The following is a 25355-nucleotide window of genomic DNA, read 5'->3' on the forward strand; positions in this document are numbered from 1 at the left end:
CCCTTCACTGCCAGTGTCATTTACACAGGAATCACTGCATTTATATAGCAGTGATTACTGTATAAATGACAATGGTCCCAAAAATGTGTCAAAAATGTCCGATGGTTCCCCCAAAATGTCGCAGTCACAATAAAAATCGCTGATCGCCACCATTACTAGCAAAAAAAAAATAATAAAAAATTATTAATAAAAATGCTATAAAACTATCCCTATTTTGTAAACGCTATAACTTTTGCGCAAACCAATCAATAATCGCTTATTGCGATTTTTTTTACCAAAAATATGTAGAAGAATACGCATCGGCCTAAACTGAGGGAAAAAAATGTTTTTTTATATATTTTTGAAGGATATTTATTATAACAAAAAGTAAAAAATAATGCGTTTTTTTCAAAATTGTCGCTCTATTTTTGTTTATAGCGCAAAAAATAAAAACCACAGGGGTGATCAAATACCACCAAAAGAAAGCTCTATTTGTGGGGAAAAAAGGACGTCAATTTTGTTTGGGAGCCACGTCGCATGACCACGCAATTGTCAGTTAAAGCGATGCAGTGCCGAATCGCAAAAAGTGGTCTGGTCTTTGACCAGCAAATTGGTCTGGTCTGAAAGTGGTTAAATGTGTTTTTCCTTTTTCAAACAAGGGACTTGGTCTACAGAATGATGCATAAGTCCTTCACTGTATAATGGAAATCGGTTTGTGTTACTAGTATTTGTCTTGGATCCAGTTGGTATGGTCTATACAGGCTGCGTGACTACCTGTCCATACAGAAAAAAAACATCCGTACAGCTTTAGGGCTTATCAAACAAATCTGGGCCAATTATTTTTCAACTAAGTATCTTGCTTGCCAAATCAGGAGGTATTGCTGTTGAACTAGGTCAACATAACCTTTACATTTAGTGTTTTGTACAGGGGTTTGTCTAATTGAAAATATTTATCCATACACAGAGTATTGTATATTGATATTATTGTACTGTGTCAATATAGCAAAGCTGTAAAAGAATGCATAAATATCAGAAGCTGTGGGGGACTTCAACAAATTGAGAAGCATCCAAAGCCCAACATCGCCAAGCAACTGACAACCCAAGAAAAAATGAATTCTGCTATTATCCGTGTCTTCCTTATTTTATTATTCAAGCTACCAATCAGTAAGTATTCTCTTATAACAATAAATATATTTTGGTAACATACACACACACACATACACATATATATATATTTCTTATTATTATTTATTTGTTTATTTAGCATCACTTGAGTTCAATTATTTTTATATTTTTTGACCTACAGTTGGAATGTAGCAATTCAAATCAAAACTCAGGACAGTGACTCAGAAGGTTCGTTATAATTGGATCAGTCTAATGGTCTACCAACCAACTTTTTGGGACAAATAATGTTTTTTTAATATATAATATTTTCAAAACCATAACTTTATAGTTCATATGTTGTTAACTAAACAAGATTGTGTCAAAAAGGACTTTGAATACCCTTATATTCAAAGACCTTTTTGTTATTGCCACTAGTTCTCACCGGCTAAGGTCCCCCTCAATCACAAAGAAATTACATATCAAGACACAAAAGTCACTTCAAGTTATTTCAGGTCTGGGAAAGAGTACAGACCTTCAAATATCCTAATCAATATTAACATCAACCATCCCTGACCTAGTTGCAAGTTTAATATATGCACACAAATGTTGTTTTATTGCTAAAGCTTCTTTTACACACACAAACCTACCATTCTCTTCAAAGTAATCCGCAGTGGATAGTTTCATTTTTAGCTTTATTTTTTATTTACCAAATGCCAATTTTACATTGTGGGACCATGCATAACTGCAAAACAGGAGTTATAGTGTGGGAAGAAGAAGTAGCATAAAGAGCCAATCAGTTGATATGCTGACAAGTCCATTACCATGCTGCTTTCCTTTTCACTGTCCAGTCACAGGATGGAGGGGGGGTCCAGAATGACTGGTGTGACGGATCTTATCCCACACTCCACTTGAGTGCTTCCATCAGTAATCCTCCAGTCTGACCATAAGAGAGATCAGATATTATAGCTGCATTGACTACAAGGCTAGCCGGCAATAGCTTGTATGAGTTTTGACTGATTAGGCAGGATACAGGCTTTTTAAATACTTTTTAACACAAGGGGTTAGATAACAAGGTAAGGCTGACTCATGGCAACCCCCCCCCCCCCCCACCCCCGCAACAACTTAGATGACAATGATATAATTAACATGTTAATTAACGTAGCACTTAAGGCAACCCAGGTGACCAGACTGTCCGGCAACAAGGCTGAAGCTTATTAAACAGGGAATAGCAGGCGATCTCAGTAGCAGACTGTCCGGAGGCCAATGTGGCCAGCTCTTTCAATTAACATGTATATTTCAGAATTAAACAAAACAAAGAATAGTCTTTGGGCAAATCCAAGAAAACTGTTACTCTATAGCAATAACAAATAATAGGGAAAATGTGGGCAGAAAAGGTCCCTGCAGCCAGTGTCCACAAAACAACTGGGATCAGAGGAAGTGGGTTGAATGATGCTGGCAATCAGACTGAGGACATCTAGCAGCAAAAAAAAGTACCGCAGGCAAAAGCTTTTGACTGAAAGTGAATATTGCAGCAAATACAGAATTTGTTGTTTTGGTTTTTAATTGGCTATTTATTTAATGTTTTTATTTTTTATATTGCTGAAGTTCAACTTCAAAGTGATTGAATGCAAGAATTTTTTTCTCTATAGGTCTAATGTATCCATGTGACGATAGTTATACACACCTATAAAATAGCAATATTAACTAGGGCTGGGAAAATTAAAGATTAATTCCCCGATTAATCATTCATTTTTTTGATCGATCAAAATTCTTTTGATCGGTACTCACCTCTCCGCCGGCTTCCGGGTCTTCAGGGGGTTCGGTCGGAGATTCGGTGACGTCACGGACATCAACATCACATGATTCCTCTTCCCTTCTCCAAGGGCCTCCATCTGCTAACGAAGGGAAGGGGTGGAGGAGTCCAGTGACGTTGATGTCCGTGACGTCACCGAACAGCCTGGACAGCGATGGTAAATATGGATGTGGTTAACTGGGATCATTCAGTGAGCTAAGTGTAGGCAAATTTGATAACCTCCGTTTTTAACATTGTTGTAAAAAAACAAACAAAATGTAAACACTCTGGTATGTCTGCGTGACTGGCTAAAGTGATACCTACTATAAAGTGACTGACAGTCAATATACTAGATACGTTTTAAAATTAAAGTTAAACTAACTTTCTACGTTTTTCTTAATAAAATAAATGACTTACGTTAGTGCTACAGTTTGAATTTAAAACGTATTTGTGTGAACTGTGAAGTTAAGTCATGGATTGTGGAAACTAAATAGTGTCGGGTGATTGTATATAGTGTATACCACATTTACCACTGACTAATGCCAAGTTGCAATGCAAGGAGATCAGCTAAAAGTAGTTGGATCTGTATGTGCGTTATAATTAATCAAAATTAATCGATTAATCGATCAAAAAAGATTGATTAATCGAACGTGAAAATTTTAATCAGTAACAGCCCTAATATTAACCCTTTATACATTTTCTACAGTTCTAGCTCATAAGAACACGTGCTATACTTGCGATGCCACCAATTCCGAGATCTGTAAACATGAAGAAAAAGAATGCCCAGAAGGCAGTGAGTGCATGACCATCTCTGAAGAATTTGTAAGCCTTGGTGGGTTTTAAGTATACTTTTTCTTTTATACTCTACCCAAACGTTGCAGCCAACTGACCTTGACCATATACTGCACCAATGGCATAATTCCTGTGTTCGGGGCGTATGTTCCTGAACACATATGGCCCTAAATGCAGCATGTACTTCAGTCTTTCATAGATTTTAACAGGCTGCTGGCAATGGGGCTGGATGCTGCACCTGTGCATCCTGGGTGCCCAAGAACACAAGGATTTGATGCTTATTGGCCAAACTATCCATATACATGAAGCCTCAAAATAATCTGACAAGTAAGAAAAAAAAAGATTTTTTAAAATAAAATATGTTCCTTTTCCCTTTATTAATCCTTAGTTTACTCTAATCAGCCCCTAGTAACCTCTTCTTTCTATTCACCCATTAACTATTGTTCTCCTGCATGTTATTACCGTATATACTCGAGTATAAGCCGAGATTTTCAGCCTCTTTTTTGAGGCTGAAAGTGCCCCCCTCGGCTTATACTCGAGTCATCGCTGTCTGCCCGCTCGATCAGCGTGTCGAGCAGACAGACAGCGGCCATTCTATTCAAAAGCCGCGCCTCCGGCTCCGCCTTCGCCTGTGATAGGCGGAACACTGAATTTCCCAGCAGCCTGTGTTCCGCCTATCACGGACATCGTATCATCCTCGTACTACGGACGAGGATGATACGACGTCTGTGATAGGCGGAACACAGGCTGCTGGGAAATTCAGTGTTCCGCCTATCACAGGCGAAGGCGGCGGCGCAGCTTTTGAACTTTACAATGGCCGCCGACGAAGAGGGCACGGGACGGAGGCAAGGCAAGGCACGGCACGGCACGGGACGGGACGGGACGGGGGCAAGGCAAGGCACGACACGGGACGGATGCAAGGAGGCAAGGCACGGCACGGGACGGAGGCAAGGAGGCAAGGCACGGGACGGAGGCTCGGGACAAAGGTAGGCTGGACACACACACACACACACACACACACACACACACACACACACACACACACACACACACATGGATGGAGACACACACAGGGATGGATGGATGGATGGATGGAGACACACACACACAGGGATGGATGGATGGATGGATGGAGACACACACACACAGGGATGGATGGATGGATGGATGGAGACACACACACACAGGGATGGATGGATGGATGGACACACAGGGATGGATGGACGGACACACAGGGATGGACGGACACACAGGGATGGACGGACACACAGGGATGGACGGACACACAGGGATGGACGGACACACACACAGGGATGGACAGGCATGTCTCACCCTCGGCTTATACACGAGTCAATAAGTTTGCCAGTTTTTTTGGGGGTAAATTGGGGGCCTCGGCTTATATTCGGGTCGGCCTATACTCGAGTATATACGGTATTTACATTTTTCTAAATATGATTTTTCAAACTTTTGTTATGATTTTATTTATTTTGTTCATTCACTTCTTTAATGTCATATAAAAAAAAGGGCAAAATGACATATACAAAAAGTGCAAAATTAAGTGCATCTAAAAAAAAAGTGAAAAAAAGCCCTAATTTCATTTGTAAATATTTTTGAAATGCTTTGGACCAGAATCATAATTTAGCATGATAAATTTTAACGTATTTCAATGAAATTTGTTACTATTTCATATTGAGATTTGGAATTCGTCTGAATTTGTTTTTGGAACAAAACGAATTGCACATGTCTAGGAGTGAGCATGCCAAGACATTTTGAACAATTTCATGTTCCCAACTTTGTGGGAACAGTTTGGTGATGGCCCCTATGAACGAGAGCAATTTTTACATTTCTGTTATAGGCCTATCTATTTGGCAATCATTTTGTCATTGCTTAGGATAACATTATTATTTTGGAACAAACATAGATTCCTTCCTATGATATAGTCTTGCAAAAATGATTTGATTTTTTTAAGCTGTTCATTAACTAAAAATATAACAAAACTAAACAATCTATTGATATCTAAGATTTGTGGATGATGGTACTTGGTATTTGTATATTTATCAGAGGCAATACTTGTAACTCTTTGAATTTTTTTTCTACTTTGATTAGTAATAATTTAAAACATTTTGTTACTGTGGATACAAATGATACATTCTTCTATTATTTGACACATCTACTTAAATAAGGAAGAATATTATTCCAAAGTATAAATGGAAAATATTACAATACTAACTCAAAAGGAAAAAAGTGAAAAGCTGCTACATAATATGTGACAAAGATACATAATATTTAGAATATTGTTCCGAAAGCCTGAATACACTATATTGTCAAAAGTATTGGGACTCCTGCCTTTATATTCACATGAACTTTAATGGCATCCCAGTCTTAGTCCATAGGGTTCAATATTGAGTTGGCCCACTCTTTTCAGCTATAACAGCTTCAACTCTTCTGGGAAGGCCATCCACAAGGTTTAGGAGTGTGTCTATGGGAATGTTTAACCATTCTTCCAGAAGCGCATTTGTGAGGTCAGGCACTGATAGTGGATGAGACGACCTGGTTCCCAGTCTCTGCTTTAATTCATTCTAAAGGTGTTCTATCGGGTTGAGGTCATAATTCTGTGCAGGCCAGTCAATTTCCTCCACCCCAAACTCGCTCATCCATGTCTTTATGGACCTTGCTTTGTGCACTGGTGTGCAGTCATGTTAGAACAAGAAGGGGCCATCCCCAAACTCTTCCCACAAAGCTGGGACCATGAAATTGTCCAAAATGTCTTGATATGCTTACTCCTAGGCATGTGCAATTCGCTTTGGTCTGAATACAAATTCGGGCAAATTCAGAATAAAAAATACAAATTAATTTCATTGAAATCTGTTAAAATTTATTTTGTTTATTCGTTTTTGAAAGAATTCCAACTTTTCAGAACGATTAGAATTCATATGGGTAAAAAAAGCAACGACCAATTCAAATTCTGTGTGAAGAAATAGCTGGTTGTTAAGCAACGGGCCGTGAAGCTGGCCGCCGATGTCTTTAACAACCATGACCACTGACATCTGAATGTAAAGAAAATAATTCTGGCAATTGTCCAGCAATAGTCCATACCAAAGGGCCTGGTATGGACTGGGGGGAACCCTTACGCCGTTTTTAAAAAATAATTCTATTGCCGCTGACAGATAATGACTCATGGTTGTTAAGGACACAGGCCAGCTGCTTGACAACCAGCTATTCTTTACACAGAACTCGGATATGTTGATTGTTTTTCGACCAATCTGAATTCTAATCATTCTGAAAAGTTGGAATTTGTTAGAAAATTAATAAAGGAAACACATTTTAACAACTAAACAAAATTTAACAAAAACTAAACCAAACTAAATGAATTCAGAAACCAAACTTAATGAAAATGAAACAAAATGCTTTTAGTGCTTGGCTCATGATTGTGGTGCAGCCACATGCATGGCTCATGTTTGATGATTGTACTGCCTACTAAGTATAACATGTTGCATCAATTTTGTTACTCTGCAAAGCAAAGCATTTTATACTACCCCTCTGGCTGCCATTGCACATTTTAGGTGGGCAGTTGGGAGGGGTACAAATGCAGCTCAATCACATCTTTTACAGTCACAAAGGCCTTAGTGTAATGCAATCAGGTTGCATATACAGTAATAACTGTGCCTAATGTTTACCCTTTTTTATCAGGTAAATACTGCTACAAAAGTTAAAGTGGTTGTAAAGGTACAAGGTTTTTACCTTCATGTATTCTATGCATGAAGGCAAAAAAAACCCTTCTGTGTACAGCAGCCCCCCCAATACATACCTGAGCCCTTTCTTGATCCAATGATGTCCACGAGAGCCTTGTCTCTCCAGGGACTCACACTCCTGATTGGCTCTTGCTGCTGTCAATCACAGCCAGTGAGCCAATCAGGAAGGGGCAGGGCCAAACCTCGGCTCCATGTGTGAATGCACACACATAGCAGTGGCTTGGCTCGTGTGCCCCTGTAGGAAGCCACTTGCTGAGGGGGCACCCGACAGAGCGCCAGCGTGATACCCGAGAAGAGGAGGATCTGGGCCGCTCTGTACGAAACCACTGCACAGAGCAGGTAAGTATGATATGTTTATTATTTACAATCAGTAAAATACACCTGGCAGCACTAGGGGAGTCGGGCCCCCTGCTGTAACGCACAACACAGCAGCATGGCTCTTCAGCAGTCTGACAGGCCCACCTGGACATTGCTGTAATCACCAGTGTTCTGGCTCTCTTGGCAGCACTCTTGATTGGAGCAGTGTTTAGGATGGGGGGGGGGGGGCCTCAGAGCACGAGCGGGTGCCATTTTGTAATAGAGCCGGGACCTGACTCTTCTAGTGCTGCTGTGACCACTGCTGCAAAAAAAGAAATACAAAACAATATTTATGAAGCCTGACTGTACGCAGTAATAAGATAAAAGGGTTAATATCTCATTAACTTGGGGGGGCTTGGCTTGCCGGGGGAGCGGATGGAAGCCTGAAGTCTGTGTGCCGCAATTTACCCACCAACAAGTGACTCCAAGGAAACAAATCTATGGCAAAATTAACCCACACGACTCCGGGTACAGTGTCGAAGCGCAGGAAGCTCCTCAAAGGGCTGCAGAAGCTGAAAAACTTCTTCCCATTAGCAGACACGATCCACGGGCAAATTGGCGACGGACAATGAGTCATCTCCCCCTGCTTCTCCCTCCACAGCCAGCCCCGCTAAATAAAAGCCCTGCAGGGATGAAACAGCTCACAGCCAGCCCAGCAATCCCTCCCTTACTCTGCCATAGATGGTATCTAATGCCCTACCAACTATCGAAGATATACCCAGAAACCAACCATGCTGTTGGAGGAACTGTGGTAGCATAGGCTCCATAGCCCACGTTCTATGGTATTGTAAATCCCTCACCTCATTTTGACACACTTTCCCATTGATCGCCACTATCTCTGGCTTGCCTTCCACTCCTATCCCTTCACTAATGCTGCTCCATGTAGGGTTAGAAAAATACCCTTCAAACACTAGAACTGTCATAACACATTTCTTGTTCAGCCAAGCTAAATATCACTAGGTTATGGAAAACCGCAGAATCACCCTCCATATCTAGCACAAATGCGGATCTTCATCAACAATGTGAAATAGAAAAGATAATAGCTAGGAAAAATATTCAACAAATTTTAAACAAATTTTCTGTACAATGGTCCCATTGGTTGACACATCCAAAATGTAAAGTTCACGTGTGAATTGTTCTGTTGTTGACTGTTCTGAACCATATTGTTCTATACTGTTTTAAAACTTCCTCACTTGATGTGCTGGTTAGACATGTGCGCCGTCAATAAATTTGATTCGTTACGTTTCATATTAGCTGTTAATTCGTATTTCGGAATTTCATGTCCGAAATTCAATTTGGATTTGTACGAAATAGGAATTTTCATTAGGTTCATTAACTTTTCATAACAATCCATCCCTGTGTTGTGCTGACTTCCTGGGTTTTTAACTTCATCATAACGAATAATTGTAATTAACAAAAATTCTTATTTTGACCGATTCTGAATCTCCCATCGACTACCAGTACCAGTCTCCCACTCCCATATTAAAGAAGGTCATTTTCCCAACCCTCACTCAGCAGCAGAAGAAAACCTCTGATTGGTCAACAAAACACCAGTCACGTTTCCGTTGTAATGGGATTTGGATCCGAAATTCATGTATGAAATTTCGTATTTCGTACAAAATTCGGAAGCATAGAAATTCGTATTTCAGATCCTCCCGAATGTACGAATTTTTGTAAATTCGTACGAATTTTTGACGAAACTAATTGCACATGTCTAATGCTGGTGGCCCCTTCCCACTCACCCATAATTGGCCCTAGTATATGAATGTGAGTTGGGGAACTTGGATTGTGGGGTCCTTGAGGGTAGGGACTGATGTGAGTGTGCAATGTACATGTGGAGCGATGCGTAACTTGACAGCACTATATAGGTACCTTAAATAAAAATAGAGATAATTGCACCCACACTCTCTCAGGTTAAACTGGATGGACTGGTGTCTTTATTCAACCTTACTATGTAACTATTTAACTTACTTCCCCCATTCCCTAGTTCCCCCTTCCCCTCCTATAACCCCCCTCTCCCCCCCCTCCCCTTCCCTGCTCCACTCCCCTATCCTGCTCTTCCTCCCCCTCCCCCTCCCCTATTACCTTCCTACCTCACATCCCCCTCCGCCTGCTTCATAAGTTAAATATAAAAACATAATCACATGTAACATTACATATATTAACAAACATAATCATATATGTTGCTTGATCAAGATGAGCTAGACTCACTTATATGCAAGGCGAAAGCTCTGTTTTTGTTGAAACTGAACTGTTTTTACTATCTTTGTACTAAAAACTCAATAAAACCTATTGAAATAAAATCTCATTAACTTATATTTTTTTTATTTGCCCCCCATTTTTTGTAAACTTTTTTGGGACAGGCCAAACATGCCGCTCCATCTCTAAGCGATGCACGCTGAACTTGCCTGGCAACAAAACTTTTTATGCATATGTAGGTATGGATGTTGCTGTAAAACTTTCCTACCAAAGTTGTAAAGGAGAACGGTGTAACACCGGTTTCTTTCAAAGTAAGTACATAAAAGTCTACATGTGTATATATAATTTCTTATTTGTATTTCTCTTGCATTATGGTTAAAAATAAAGTATATCATTTAGCTAGAGTTTGGTCTTAGATATACTTCAAAGCCAGGGCCGCCTTTAAGGCAGGATAAAAGAGGCAGCTGCCCTGGGCCCTGTCATTGTTGTGGGGCCCAAAGCAGCTGCCTCATACTTGTCAACCATCCCAGTTTAAATTCCCTTGTCCCTTGAAGTTTTAGTCCCATGCTGTGTCCCGATACCTCAGTGTGAAGTTCTAGTACTAATGCTGCCCTGCCCTATTGTTATGTACAAATACTCATCTGCAGACCCTGTGTTTACATGTAAATAACCATCATTCGTATGTAAATAGCGGCAGCATTCATAAGTAAACAGCTGCGGCCGGCGGCATTGATACGTAAATAAAGGCGGCATTCATATGTATATCATGCCCCCCTGCAGTGAGGAGATGATGTGCTGTAAACCTCTAGCAACCAATCAGTGAGCAGTTTTTGCTGTACAGTAATCTCTAGCAACCAATTAACAAGCAGAAATCATTTGCTGTAACCTCTAGCAACTAATCAGTGAGCCGTAATGTGTACTGTAACCTCTAGCAACCAGTCAGTAAGCAGTAATGATATGCTGTAACAGCTGGCAACCAATCGCAATTGCTGTCTGATCTGATTTTAAGTCTAGCTGCTATTTATTGTAGTTCTCAGAGCAGGTGGAGAGTGAAATTGCATGGGTGGGGGGCCCAAGAAAATGTTTGCCCAGGGTCCAATTAATATTAAAGACGGCCCTGTTCAAAGCTGAACAAAACTACCATTACAGTGGGGTTACTGCTAATTTTTGTCTAGGTTAACTTTATATGCAGTTTTATTTCTCTAATCTTAGACTTGTAAAGTTTCTGATAGATCCTCTTTAAAGGCTAGTTCCACCGATTGGACCATGTTGCACGTTACACCCGCCCACCTTGGACCTCCCACCTCCAAACAGCCCTCCACCCCCCCATGATAATTTGTGCAGCCCCCCCCCCCCCCAAGTAGTTGTAACTATTGAAATTTGCACCCGCACGGCCATATCATTCACTCACAGAGATCTGGAGCAACTGCACTTGCAAAGTGCAAAGTCTATTTGTCTTTATAAATCCACCCCAGTGAATGAAAGGTGCTATGATAACATTTTCCTAAGCATCACATCTCATGGCACCCTACATACAGCAGAGTCCCCAGTCTTCTAGATTGAGTGATGATTGGTGTCATTCAATCTGTAGGACTGAGGATATTTTGTTGTCAAAAAAAGGTCTTGCAAGGGGCAGCTCCAGACTGAGGTTAGTATTGCAACCCAAACTGCTTTTATATTTTTTTACTTTATCATCACTTAAAAATGTAGTTGAGCTTTATTGTACAAGAAAAATCTAACTATTATTAAAAATGTTCCTGTGATGGAACCATCCAGCACCCAGCTTGGGTGCTTCTATCAAGATATAACTTCCTCCACTCTGGACATAGGAACCAGATATTATAGCTCACAGCCAAGACTAGCTGGTAATAGCTTAGATGCAAACCTGGAACTGTTTACTGAAAACTCTCAGAGTATTTATATACCACCCAAAATCAGATAAAAGCTTGATCTCATTATCGTATGCAAAGGAAACTGTATACAGAAATATAATTAACATACCTAAGGAATAATCAACATATACTATTTGGTAATCCACATCTAGCAACTAATAGCTGACAGTGATTTAATTGACCCATAAGTTAATCAACATAAACATATAACATCCCGCAATAGTTTTCTAACAAGGTGGAGTACACACAATACTAGCAGACAGACAGAAACAATAGGTGACCCAATTAAAGTGGTTGTATACCCTTTTTTGTAACTTTTACCTACAGGAAAGCCTATAATAAGGCTTACCTGTAGGTAAAAAAAATATCTCCTAAACCTGTACGGTTTAGGAGATATTCCCCTCGGTATGCGCCGCTGACTGCAGCGGCGCATGCGCACGAGGGGATTCTCGGCCTGAAAATCCAGCAGTGGCCAGCGGCCGGAAAGAAATCTCCCGCGCGCATGCGCGGGAGTGACGATATCGCGGCTCTGGCCACTCACAGCGCCGGAGCCACGATACCCGGAAGAAACGCCGAGGGAGCATGTCAGCTCCCTCGGCGTGGATCGTGCCAGATGTCGGGGCCTCGTTCTAAGGTAAGTATTTCATAATGAGCTAGTATGCGGTGCATACTAGCTCATTATGCCTTTTGCTTTGCAGGTGTTAAAAAAAAAAATAGCGGGTTTACTACCGCTTTAACAATAAAAGAGACTCAAACTTTTGCATTCTAACCACTAGACACATCATCAGAAGACATACAATGTCCCAGCAGTCTGATACAGTGGAATTACTTTATCTCTTAAGATCTCTTGAGGATTATGGTTGATAAATATTTCTGCCCCAAGTGAAGGAGCCTCTCCAACCCAGTCTGCAGGAGGGCCACCATATTCCCTCTGACCATTAACATGTACAAGACTATTATTAAACCCTTCCATCCACCCAAGAAGGGAATCTTTATTGTCCTCTTTCAGAGAAGTAATCCACCGTCCATTAGGTGGTGGTTAATCATTAAAAAATTATCTGCTCTCTCAAGGGCCATAATCAGTGGGGAGGAGGCTTTCCTCTAGTCCTCGCCAAAAACCCCTGTCTTAATTAGGTCTGTCCCAGTTCTCTACCCCTCCTCCTACCTATCCTGCCTACCCTGTATAAAAAGATTCATGTGTATGACTATTCTTAATCTGGTCTGGACATGGGATCCTGCAACTTCAGCTCCCCTGTGTCAGTGAGTGGCTGCTGCAGGGGAGAGGAGGGAGCTATTGGGAGCCTATGTGCGATGTCATATCTCTGGAAACTCACAGCTGTTGTCCAGTGCTACTTTATACAGGGATCCAGAGCTCATGTGACGAGAGTAGATTAAAAATAGCTAAGTACACACACACAGGCAGGGTAGGTAGGAGGAGGGGAAAGGAACATTTTTAAGAATAGTTAAACCTAAGTTCAGCTTTTTTTTTACACTTTCATTTATCATCTCCCTAAGCTTCAACTTGACATTAGAAATTGGCAGTTGTAGCAAGCTTGTATTGATTAACATTTTGCATCCCCTAAACGTAAAATTCCAATACTGACAGCAAATAAAACAAAACAAAAAAAGATCAATAAACCATTCAACTGTATATAGATTGCAATGCAAGTGCAGTTGCTCCAGAGCTTAATAAATGAGAGGAAGCTCTGCTGACTTCCATCATTCAATCATGTGCAAGCAAAAATGCTGTTTTTATTTTCCTTGCATGTGATTGGGTATTATTTGCAAAGGGAATCTTTTCCTCATTTACTAAGCTCTGGAGCAACTGCACTTGCCGAGGGCAACTTTGCAAAGTACTATTTTCCTTTAGTAAATCAACCCCATAATGCCCTATAACTTTATGATTATTATTATTATTATCAATAATATATTAATTTAATATAATATTTATTTTATTTATTTTTTACACTTTTTTTTATCAAATCCTTTTATAAAGACATTTTATTCCTTTTCTTAGTGCCAAACATTTCAACTCAAGCGAAAGGCATTGTATGTCCAGCTTGCTTTGCATTTAATTCCACGGCTGGCTGTAATGCAACAGGAACAACAATTTGTTTAGGAGAAGATGATCAGTGTATACGGTTCAGAGGAACTATGAAGCTTCCTTGTAAGTTTTTTTTATTTCTTTATTTTTTTAAAGTCTGCCATTTGTTAAAATTTGCTATTGCATAACGATAAACGGATTTGCTCCCTTCTGATCTGTTATACAGGATATACTACTGAAAGTAATTTGTTATGTCTGTTTATTAGAGTGGTTGTAAACCTCAGACATAAAATATGAACAAAGCATATCCCTCTATAGTGTGTACTTGTCTCAATCCAAAGCACTTTGGTTGATTTACTAAAGGCACTCTGCAATTGAAGTTGCCTCAGAGCTTAGTAAAGAGCAGAAGCAATCATCAAATCATGTGCAAGCAAAAATGCTGTTTTTTTTCCCTTGTACGCATTCTGGTATTCTTTGCAAAGTAAAGCTTTACCTCATTTACACTGGTGGCTGGTGCTCAATATTTTGGGGGGGATGGCACACCAATTGCACGCCCCCACGTCCAGCCAGAGACAGATGGGAAGGCGGTGATCAGTTGCCCCCGTGGGAGATGGACAGACAGGAAGGTGGTGATCTGAGGCCTCCTTAACTTAGGAGGCAGATGACAAGTCCTGGCTGGGATGACACTCTGATATCCCCTCCTCCTCTCTCCACTGTCCAAGCTGGGGAGTGCTGGATGTGGTTGCAGGTGAGCCGTACCTGGAGACCTCGCTCCAGGGCTGTTGCATCTCCTCCCGGCCAATCAAGAAGTGTGTCCTGAGACCCCTGGCCAATCGGATCTCAGGACTCGCTTCCTGATTGGCCAGGAGGAGAATCAGGAAGCCAATAGAGAACATTAATTCGCTATTCTCACACAACTGGGTGGGCTCAGGGCGCACCCTGAGCCCACCCTGTTTAGAAGCCAATTGGAGCATCAGATTCTAATCATGTGCTTAAAAAAAACAAAAAAACATTGGAATCCTGAATGTAGAATGGGGGCCAGGCGCATGGATTAGGGTGGTGGTGCCCTTATGGACGGGCGACCACAGCTCATTTACTAAGCTCTGGAGCAAAGTGCACAGTCTATTAGCCTTTAGTAAATAAACCCCTAAGTGTCATTTTATTTGATGGTGAGTTTGGTAGGGAATCCCCATTGGTACCCAATATTGTTGTTGTGGAGGGCCTTGATAATGGTGACCAATTTCTTCCTATTAAGGAGCGTTGTTTTGGTAGAGTTTGTTTCCAGTATAGGGTGCAGAGGTATTTTTAGCGGCAGACATCAGCTTTTCTTTGGTGTGATAAAAATGAATATGCGCTAAGACATCTCTAGGGATCAAAGCAGGCAGGAAGTCAGGTTTCTGTGTCCTGTGGGCTCTATCTATGGCCATTTCAATATCCATGAGCAACGGATACGTTGCTTCATAAGCTGTTTAATATAAGGGACCAATAGATCTAGTGTGACCGATTCAGGTATGCCATAAAATTTTGCATTGTTTCATCTGGAACAGTCCTCAAGGTCTGCAATTTTTAGCCTCAGTTACTGTAATTCTGTGTCATGGTCAGTGTGAGGGTCCATTAATTCATTATAGGCTGTGAGCATTTTGCCTATTTTGGTTTACACATGTTACAGTCTCTGGTCATGCTCCTGCACTGTATGGAAGAGAGGGGCTAGAACTGCAGATAGGTCAGCGTGCAGACTGTGCCTCTGGGATAAATAACATGTTTCTCATGGCCAGTTCAGACACTGGCTGGTCAGATGCAGGAATTTCAATCAATGGCCAACTGTAATTGTAATTCAGGCATGAGGAAGAGGAGAGAAGCAGATGTAGCTGTGTCATGTGCAGTGCCATTCATCTGGGGCCTAGACTTCACTGGGCTGCGGGATGTGGGAGATAAGGGAGGTGAGGACTTACTAAGGTCAACCCCATAGAGAGGGAATGGCAGTCTGCGATCATGTGTTTTTTATCCCTGTGCTTGCTGGTGTGAAGAAGAGGAGCTCCGTGCAGTGCCAGTGCCATCTTGGACAGGACCTGTGCTGCGGGCCGGGTAGAAAACCATTTGTTTCTGTGGCTGGCCGGGTGTTCTCCTGCGTCTGGGCATGGTCGCTGGTGGTTGAAGGAAGCCAAAGAGCCAGAGATCTACAAAAATGCACTGATTACTGTGTAAATGACACTGACAGGGAAGGGGTTAAACACTAGGGGGCGATCAAGGGGTTAAGTGTGTCCTAGGGAGTGATTCTAACTGTGGGGGGATTGGCTTCCATTGACATGACAGCAATCACTGCTCCCGATGACAGGGAGCAGTAGATCTCTGTCAATATTAGTGACAGAAGAAATAAGATCATATCATTTATTCCAAAAAACATTTTCTCTATATAGTCTTTAATGTAAAGTTTTCAATTCTTTGAGTCAATTGATTTTTTTTCTTTTGTGAACAATTTAAGAAAGCTTAATTTCTTTCAAGATTAAATCAATATTATTTTGTGTATCCGGTGTTTACTCTGTCTATTTGGTAATCCGGCAATGCAACTGATCCTTGAAGCAGTAGAGTACACACAATTACAGAGTTTATCTGTCTATTTGCATATAATTCTATATATAAAGTATATGTGGATGATTATCTTTTCACAGGTGGAGGTGAGGCTGACTTCTCAGCACAAGGATGCAGTTCTAAGGCGGGTTGTGAATACAGCCACAGTGAGATGATTGGTTTGAGAATAACGAAGCAACTGGAAAACAAGTGCTATGTACCTACATCTTCTCCTTCATCAAACATAAAACCTCCACAAAACTGAATTCCATGGTTCAAGAAAGTGAAGAGTAATGACAGTGCATTAGTGATAAGTAATAGATAGAATGCGCTACAACCTATGACCATCTATGACTGTAGGAACCGGGTGCACAGGCAGAGTAGCTTCTGATAGTTTCCAATATTGTACAGTATGCGGAGAAAAGCTGCCCGCATTTCAGGCAAAACGCATTGGAGTTTTTTTATCTGCTGTATTTCACCATTTTTGTAATAAAGGATATTGGTTTGCTGTTATACAGGAGTGTTGGATTTTCTCTGCTTATCATAAAAATAAATGTGCTTCCGAAATACATCACATATTTTCAATGTAGGTGCTGCGTTCATTTCCCACCAAATTTGCTACAATATATACCAAACATTTTTAACACTTGACCATTCCTACCTACACTATATGGTCAAAAGTATATGAACGCTAATGACTGAGTTCAGTTGTTTCCAGTGAAAGGTACTATTAATGATAAAGCATGCAAAGACATGTTAGCTTATCATGGCAACCTTGTGGTAACAGTTTGGGGAAGGTCATTTTCTGTTCCGATATAACTGTGCCCCTGTGTACAAAGCCAGCTCCATAAAGACATACTGTAGTTTAACGAGCTTGGTGTGAAGAAACTGGAGTGGCCTGCACAGAGCCCAGACCTCAACCCTACTGAACACCTTCAGAATGAATTGGAATGAGCCAGGTCTTCTCAGCCAACATCTCCATAAAGACATGGTTTGATGAGTTTGGTGTGGAGGAACTTGAATGGTCACACACCACCCTGGCCTCAACCCTACTAAGCATCTCTAGGATGGAATGGAAGACTGCACTTACAAGCCAGGTCTTCTCATTAAACATCGGTACCTGATCTCACAAATGCTCTTTTGGCACAAAGTTCATCCGACCCACTTCAAAACCTTCTGAGAAGAGTAGAGGCTGTTATAGTTGCCAAGAGTTGGTCAACTCTATATTAACCCATTGACATGGACCGCACACATATATGCGGCCACTCGTGGGTGGGCCTTAATGCTGAGCAGCCGCATATATGTGGCCCTATTAAAACATCTTGCCCTACTGAAAGCACGCTCCTTGCGCTCTCCCAACATGGTAGCCATCGGGTACTGAAAAGCTCCCAATGCATACTAGCGTTTGGGAGTTTTACGATTATGTGACCACTATAACAGCCAATCACGGTGGTCACATGATCAGAAACCTTGGCCCGCCTCCCGGCATCTGAAACCCCTTAAAGGGCCTGGAAGCACTGGCACCAAGGTATTAATACCCATGGATTTGGAATGGGATGGCCAACAAGACTTTATGAGTGAGATAGATAAGTGAGCACAAAAACCTTGCACATTAATATATGTATATGAATATGAATATGTATTGAGTTTTGTATTTTCCCTGTTTTTGTGTGAGATCCCTCTGGGTTCATTGGACTCACCCCACAATTATAATTAAAATGAAGTGTTCATAATGTGCGACCTGTATCTGGATAACTGTTATGAAATATTAGATTGTAAACTCCTTTGAAGAAGGGACTGATATGACATGTGGATTGAGGAGGATATATATATATATATATATATATATATATATATATATATATATATATATAAAACTGCTATATTGGATGCCATGTTCCAGAAGCCAATGACAGTGTTCTATCTATTCACTAGACCTGGAACAAGAGATAGCAAAATTGCAATAGAAGGACGCAGAGTCTGAAGGTTTAATGCACAAATGTGGAAAAAGTATTTCCAAAAAGGCAAAAAAGAAGAAAACGGGAAAAAAAAAATACTGGAAAGAGGAATTATTTTTATATCAAACTATTCTACACAGCCTCCATTGATTTTCTTTTACTGCATTGCACATTGTTATAAGCTTGCTTTGTTTCTTTACAATCTAAAGATGATATTTGAGATAAGAGCTTATTTGCTTATATGCAATAATTATAGTTAATGGCAAAAATCTCTTGTTTTTTTTTTGTAAGTGTGTAGACAGAACAGCAGGAAATATGATGCTCATGGTTTTAGATAATATTTTAAACACAAAGGGAGTTGCCATCATGAGGTATGGTTGGACTCGGTCCCAAAGAGTCAATTTTTGAGAATGAGGCGAAACTGTACTGACCTCGTTGATTATAAGCTGCAGGCAGATATAATTAAAAACAGATTAATAGAGAAGGGCTATGAGGTTGAGTCGTTGAATCAGATAATGCACCAAATAGGAGAGATCGATCGTTCTATCTTGCTAACTGTAGGCCCAAACAACAATAAGAAAAAGAGGAAGAGACCGGTTATACCTTTCATTACCACATTTTCAACTCAACATTACCTCATTAAAAAATTGCTTTGCAAACATTGGCATCTGTTGGGGAATGATAGGATCATTAAAACTTTTTTACCGGCTAAACCTCAGGTGGTGTTTAGGGGAGCACCCTCGCTCCGAGATAGAATTGCTCCGAATGCTGTAGATCCGCCCACTAAAAAGATATCTTTTTTCCAGAACATGTCAGGATATCATCAGTGTCGCGAATGCCAAATTTGCGCACTAAACAAAAATAAACAGAGGAAAACTGAATCTTTCATTTCTACAAGTACATCTAGGGAACACATAATCGAACCGTTCATCACATGTAGTTCCACGGGGGTGGTGTATCTCTTACAATGTCCCTGTGGGTTCCAATATATAGGTAGGACCAAACGCACCATGCAGGTGCGTTTGGGTGAACATCTAACCAATATAAGAAACGGGTTCAGATTTCACTCAGTGTCAAAACATTATGCTATTCATCATAATCGCAACCCAGCTAACACGTTGTTCTTGGGAATAGATAAATACAGTGCTCATTGGAGGGGAAGCTCTCTGGTAAGAGAATTATCCAAGTTAGAAATGACTTGGATACATAGGGTACGTTGTTATACTCCTTATGGCCTTAATGTGGAAGTGGATGTTAACGCTTTTATTGATAATAGTTAGATGGCAGGTGATAAGATAAGCTGTGAACCCACTGTGAGTTTCTCTATGACCAAGTAACATGAATTTTGCTCTCCATTTATTTTTACTATTTTTACTATTTTTTCTAATAAAATGAATTTTCTCTTGAGGTGTCTTTAGAGAGCCCCACTATTATGATGGCAGATTAACGTTTGTTATTATTATTTGTGGGGTGGCAATTTACACAAATAGCCCACCAATAAACAATCTTAAAAGAAAGGTTTCTGACATACCATATATGATCCATTTGAATTAAATGGGGTCCTTATATATTTTCTATATTTTTTATAGGTTCCCCTCAGAAATGTGTAGAATAGTGGCTGGTAATCCTATAGGTAGAAATAATAATGTAAGGGAATTAAACCTTTTTTTCCCTTATTTTATACATTTTTTTTATATTTTTTAGATATATATTTTTGTCTTTTAAAATAATTTTCATTTTATTTTTTAGATAATTTATATATTGTCTTTTTTGTCTCAAATTAATTAATTATTTTCCCTTGCTCCGATATGCCTATTGATTTGAATGTGCTGGCCGCAAGGTCAATGCATATCCTGGCGTTCGGTTTGATATAAAGTAATTTTTGCCCAGATCTAATATGGTTACTTTTAGATTTAATATGGCCGATGTTGTTTACAATATAGCTGATCACATGTGGCGGAAGTGATCTCATTACAGCTGATCACATGTGGCGGAAGTGATCTCATTACAGCTGATCACATGGGGCGGAAGTGATCTCATTACAGCTGATCACATGGGGCGGAAGTGATCTCATTACAGCTGATCACATATGGCGGAAGTGATCTCATTTCCGCCCACATTATAGGGAATCTTGCCCTTAACTGACATGGTCAATGGAAGCTCAGAGCGGGGCGGAGTTAATTGTACACAGTGCTATTTAATGCGGTGAGTCAGTACGCCGCCTGTGCCCCTGGAAGACGTTACCTATAACGAAACGGCGTAGGGAGGAGCGACGTACTGACATCACCGCGATCTACGCTGGACCCGGAAGCGACGGGCAGCGTTACTAAGCCGGCTGGCGAATTTGTTTGTTTTACAAAGCAAAGTTTTTTCTACTTGATGTAAGTGCAATCTTTTTTATTATATTACATTTCGTGACTATATCACACTATGGCGATTCTTTTCGTTATTATATGTGCTGGGCAATGTGCGGTGTGGCCGTAGGATTTTTCTAACCATTGGAATAAGCGGTGTGGCCGTAGGATTCTTCTAACCATTTGAACCAAGCGCTTAAAGAGGATACACCCTCCATGCAGTCCTGACTCAGAGGAAGCGTTTTTGATTTGGTGATATCTGGTCTCTGAGATGGGATCAGTGTAGCTGGTAAGCGGCAGTAGTGTTGGTGGTGGAAGTCCTCTTTTTTCCTGCAAACTCTGATGACACTTTTCCTATATTGGTGTGGTGTGTTTAAAACACGTTGGAGATTACAAGCAAAACGTTTTTTGTTGATGGGATGATGGACTAATATTTGAACATTAGTATATGCATTTCCCTGTCTGCACTTTGTTAATATTATTTGATTTCATGCTTTATTTATTCACTCATTTGCTTCACATAGCATTTATCGGATCAGTATAGCGCAGCTTATTTGGGAATAATTATTTGAATTGTGGGTATCTCACGGTTAAAGCTGCTGCTGCGTTTATAATTCACAATTTTTTTTTTTTTTTTTGTTTCATTACTTCACATCAAGTTTACATAGGAACAGCGCTGTATTTTTTAGGTTTTTATAATATTTTAAACATGGCTACCCTATGCAATAGCAGCTTGTTTGCCTCTATGTGTAAAAGCACATCATTTCAGTTTTAGGGCTTTTCAGATGTTATCTGTGCAATTATCTGTCTCTAAATATTTTGCTAGCCTCGTCTGGAGGTATTAGTATTGACCTTGGTACAGGGGCTGACTGACCATTCGGCCTCTCGGGCACTGCCCGAGGGCCCTGGGCCACTATAAGGCCCCATCAGGGTTGCCAGCCTCAGTAAACTCAGGGAAATCTGTGTTTTTTTTTTTTTACATCTATCTCTGAAATGTCCCTTACTGACATCCTTTTGGTTTAAAAATCCAGAGATTAACGCTGCCCCACCTCTCCAGTACCTTCTCAGCCAATAGAAACATGTCTGCGTATACTGTGTGGCCCCATAATCTCTGATTGCCTGGGGGCCCCATAATCTCCTATTGCCCGGGGGCCCCATGAGTTGTCAGTCCGCCCCTGCCTTGGTAACATTTGGGGTCCATTTAATCTTTGAGTTGTATTAAATACATGGCTACTTTGCGGTGCCATTCACAACTGATGACATCATAAGGCAGCAATGCAATTACCACAAGTAGGGCACATATGTTATAGTGCACCATAATGCATCATAGTACCTAGGAGCGGCATACAGTAGGACGCTGGTGAGCTGAGCTCCGCCGGCCCGATATCCTTACCGACATATTCTGGGACCCCATCACCCGCAATCCACCTATTTTCGGGCGCCTGAACACCCGGTGCCTCCAGGGACCATGTTCAGGCAGAAAAAAAAAAACACGCTGAAGCAGCAGCCAAACTGGACAAATATCACCGGACAGACCAGGACCCCCAGGAGCAAGATGGTGGCGCTACGCTGGGAGAGGGGACTTATACAGCAACTGACGCCGTGAGACTGCTCGACACTGGGGAAAAAAAGGGTACTAGAAATAGTAACCAAAGGTCAGACTTTTAAGGCAAGGAACCAATAAAGAAATAACTAAAATAATATTTATTGAAAAAAGTACATAGTATGATTACAGTATTCAAAACAATAAAAAATCATATAAGGATGATACAATTTGTACAGTGAGCCCTTGTACGTCTACGTGTTTCGCCGTAAGGCTTCTTTAGGATGTTCAAGGTTCAGAGATATAACAAATAAGAGGTGGGGGGGGGGAGCGAATATCACTATCTTTAGGTGGACTAGGCCTCATGTACAAATATCCAGTTTGTTGTTGAACGGGCCCACCGCATGTCCAAGAGACCACCCTCGGTCCGGGCCCCACCTCACAATTTCATCGCAAAATTCTTAAACTATAGAGATCAGGACACCATATTGACCCTGAGCAGAGAGAAGGGAAATATCCCCTGTGGCAATAAGATGATTGTGGTGTTCCTAGATTTCTCAGCAGAAGTGAAGCGAAGACGCGAAAGCTTTACTGAAGCTCTTCCCCGCCTGCCTCCGGGTGGAGGGCGACTACAAAGTGCACTTTTTTGATGATCCAGAAGTAGCCATCTCCTGGATTGAGCACATGGAAGTATGGCTAAGTATGTCTTCTGCTCTTCTTAGTATTCTCCCTAAATTCTCATCTGACTAACTTTTGTAATCTATGGTCTCTGGAACCCAGGCTCTACATCAACCCCCTACTCATTTTATTCCCCTTGTTGATGTTTGACTGCTCTCAGATCTCACTACCTCCTACGCAGGGCTGGTGCAAGGATTTTTGACACCCTAGGCGAAACCTCATTTTGCCGCCCCCTTGGCTCCACCCCTGACCCCACCCCCTTTGCCCTGCCCATGTATACCCCACCTTTTTAATGAAGCGCCCATCAATGCAGCCTACCAATGAATGTTTGCTTGCATTCATTTAGGAGTTGGGACACAGACACAGTCCTCTGCCAACGCTGCGCCTCTGACACTTTGTGCAAACGGAGCAGTGGCGGCCTGGTGATGCTGAGGCTAAGTTGCTTGCTGCAGAGAGAAAAGAGTAGAACACCAGTGACCAGGTGCCCCTAGGCAACAGTGCGCCCTAGGGGGCTGTTTAGTTTGCCTAGTGGTAGCACTGGCCCTGTTCCCGCTACATAACTATAAATCTCCATGGTTGAGCACTCAACTGCTACCCTCTTCAGCTGCAGAGGCAGCAGCAGATAGTCAATATTTTGTTTATTTAAGCCCCCATACACATGATCAGAGCAAAAAATATTGCTTTTGAATCGATCGTATGATAATCTGATTGTACACAGCGTTCCAGAGCCAATCATGATAGTTCATCTGATATATACGATCAGACATGCTTGAAAAATTTCTTCGTACGATACCAGATTGTATGATTTCTGCACTTTTCCCACACCACATGAAAATACAGAAATTTATGGGATCCATTGATTTTTTTTTTTTTTTTAATGGCATCCCCACACATGCAGCAAACACACCCACCAAAACAGACCGCACTGCAATATAATGCAGATTGGTGTGAAGCGATTTCAAAAATCACATTTGCACCTTTATTGCACGTTTCATGCAAACACGGCTGCCCATTGATATTAATAGGCTTCCTTAAGTGCCGGTTCACACTAGTGCGATGCGAGAACCCTGCGAATCAACTGCGGGTTCCCACATCGCACTCGACACGCACAGCAGTTCACACCGCCGTATGCCAACTGCTGGGGAGTGTCATTATATGTTAACGACACCCCCATTTCAGCTTGTGTATCGCACTGCGAACTGACAGTTCGGACATGAATCGGATCGCATATGTGTGAACACACATGCGATCCGATTCTGGTCCGAACAGAAAAAAGTGTCCTGTGCGTGTTTGGACCGAATGCGGTGCGATATCAGCCATACTATCTGTACGGCTGACATCGCACCCACACAGACATCGCATGTAATGTGAACAGCCGTGCGCTGCGAATTACATGTGATGTCTGGCATCGCACAAGTGTGACCCGGCACTAAAACACGATAGGTGGGAACACACACACTCTAAAACACCTCGGGGGGAGCAAGTCCTCAATAAAGTGAAAAGGGAATGTGACCTCCATCACTACACATGGGGTGACCCCATTATTACATATCAGTACACATGGAGTGACCCTACATTTATATATAGCGGTGACCCCCACATTAATATACAGGGGTAACCCTCGTCACGACACAATAGTTGACCCCCATTATTACATATGGGTGACCCCACATTATTACACGGGGGTGACCCCTTAATTACTGCACAGAGTTGCCCCCATTATTACAGATAACCCCACATTAATACACAAGGTAGTAATACTCCATCACTACACAGGAGGAACCCCATTATTACATATTACCACACAGGGTGACTCCCCCCCCCCATTATTACACATCGGTGACCAAAAGTAGACAAAGTTGCATAGAAGTGATAGTGGGAGGACTGAACCATATACAGCCTGGTGGGGGGGGGGGGGGGTTGTCCTGGCACACACTTACCCCATGGTGATGGGTAGTAAGTCAGCTGCGGATGACAACCAGCGGGAGGACTCTGTGTCTCTCTGGCTCTCAGGAGATCACACATGCGGCTCTTATCAGTGGATTCCCACAGAGCTCCAGCCTGCACCAGACTGAATAGGATCCCGGGAAGGAGAGGTGAAGTGTGCTCAGTCCCCCGCCCTCCCCCTCCTCCTACAGTGATTAGTGGGATATCTGTTCTCCGGATGAAGTGAGAACATCAGCAAAGAGCCTCCCCGGCATCCCTTTAGATGGTCACAGGCAGCACCAGAGTTCTCCACCCGCAGCCACTGCGCCTCTGAGACTGTACGGAGGGCCTCGGGAGCGGCTACCTGCTGTGTGGAGACGGACATAGTTGCTGGCTGCAGACAGAGGGGGAAGAGGG

General features: G+C 41.6%; 2 protein-coding genes across 3 annotated transcripts in view; one reads left to right on the forward strand and one right to left on the reverse strand.

The window, feature by feature from the left end:
• Positions 1–25130, reverse strand: part of LOC143933726 (uncharacterized) — a 57347-nt gene extending 32217 nt beyond the window's left edge. Inside the window, exon 1 of one of the 2 annotated variants that reach the window (XM_077456723.1) lies at positions 24953–25130. In XM_077456723.1, coding sequence (XP_077312849.1) covers positions 24953–24957 — 5 coding nt within the window. In that variant the 5' untranslated portion in view covers positions 24958–25130. The remainder of the gene's footprint in view (positions 1–24952) is intronic. The other variant, XM_077456724.1, reaches the window with a different exon arrangement.
• On the forward strand, positions 1007–16952 carry LOC143933137 (uncharacterized). Its single transcript, XM_077456073.1, has 5 exons — positions 1007–1143; positions 3582–3707; positions 10140–10286; positions 13885–14034; positions 16581–16952. The coding sequence occupies exons 1-5, from the start codon at positions 1089–1091 to the stop codon at positions 16742–16744; spliced, it is 642 nt and encodes a 213-aa protein (XP_077312199.1). The 5' UTR covers positions 1007–1088; the 3' UTR covers positions 16745–16952.
• Positions 25131–25355: the final 225 nt, after the last annotated feature.

Source organism: Lithobates pipiens, unplaced genomic scaffold, assembly GCF_037356315.1.
Source record: "Lithobates pipiens isolate NorthernLeopardFrog02 unplaced genomic scaffold, aLitPip1_a1.2 Scaffold_27, whole genome shotgun sequence".
Taxonomy (NCBI): domain Eukaryota; kingdom Metazoa; phylum Chordata; class Amphibia; order Anura; family Ranidae; genus Lithobates; species Lithobates pipiens.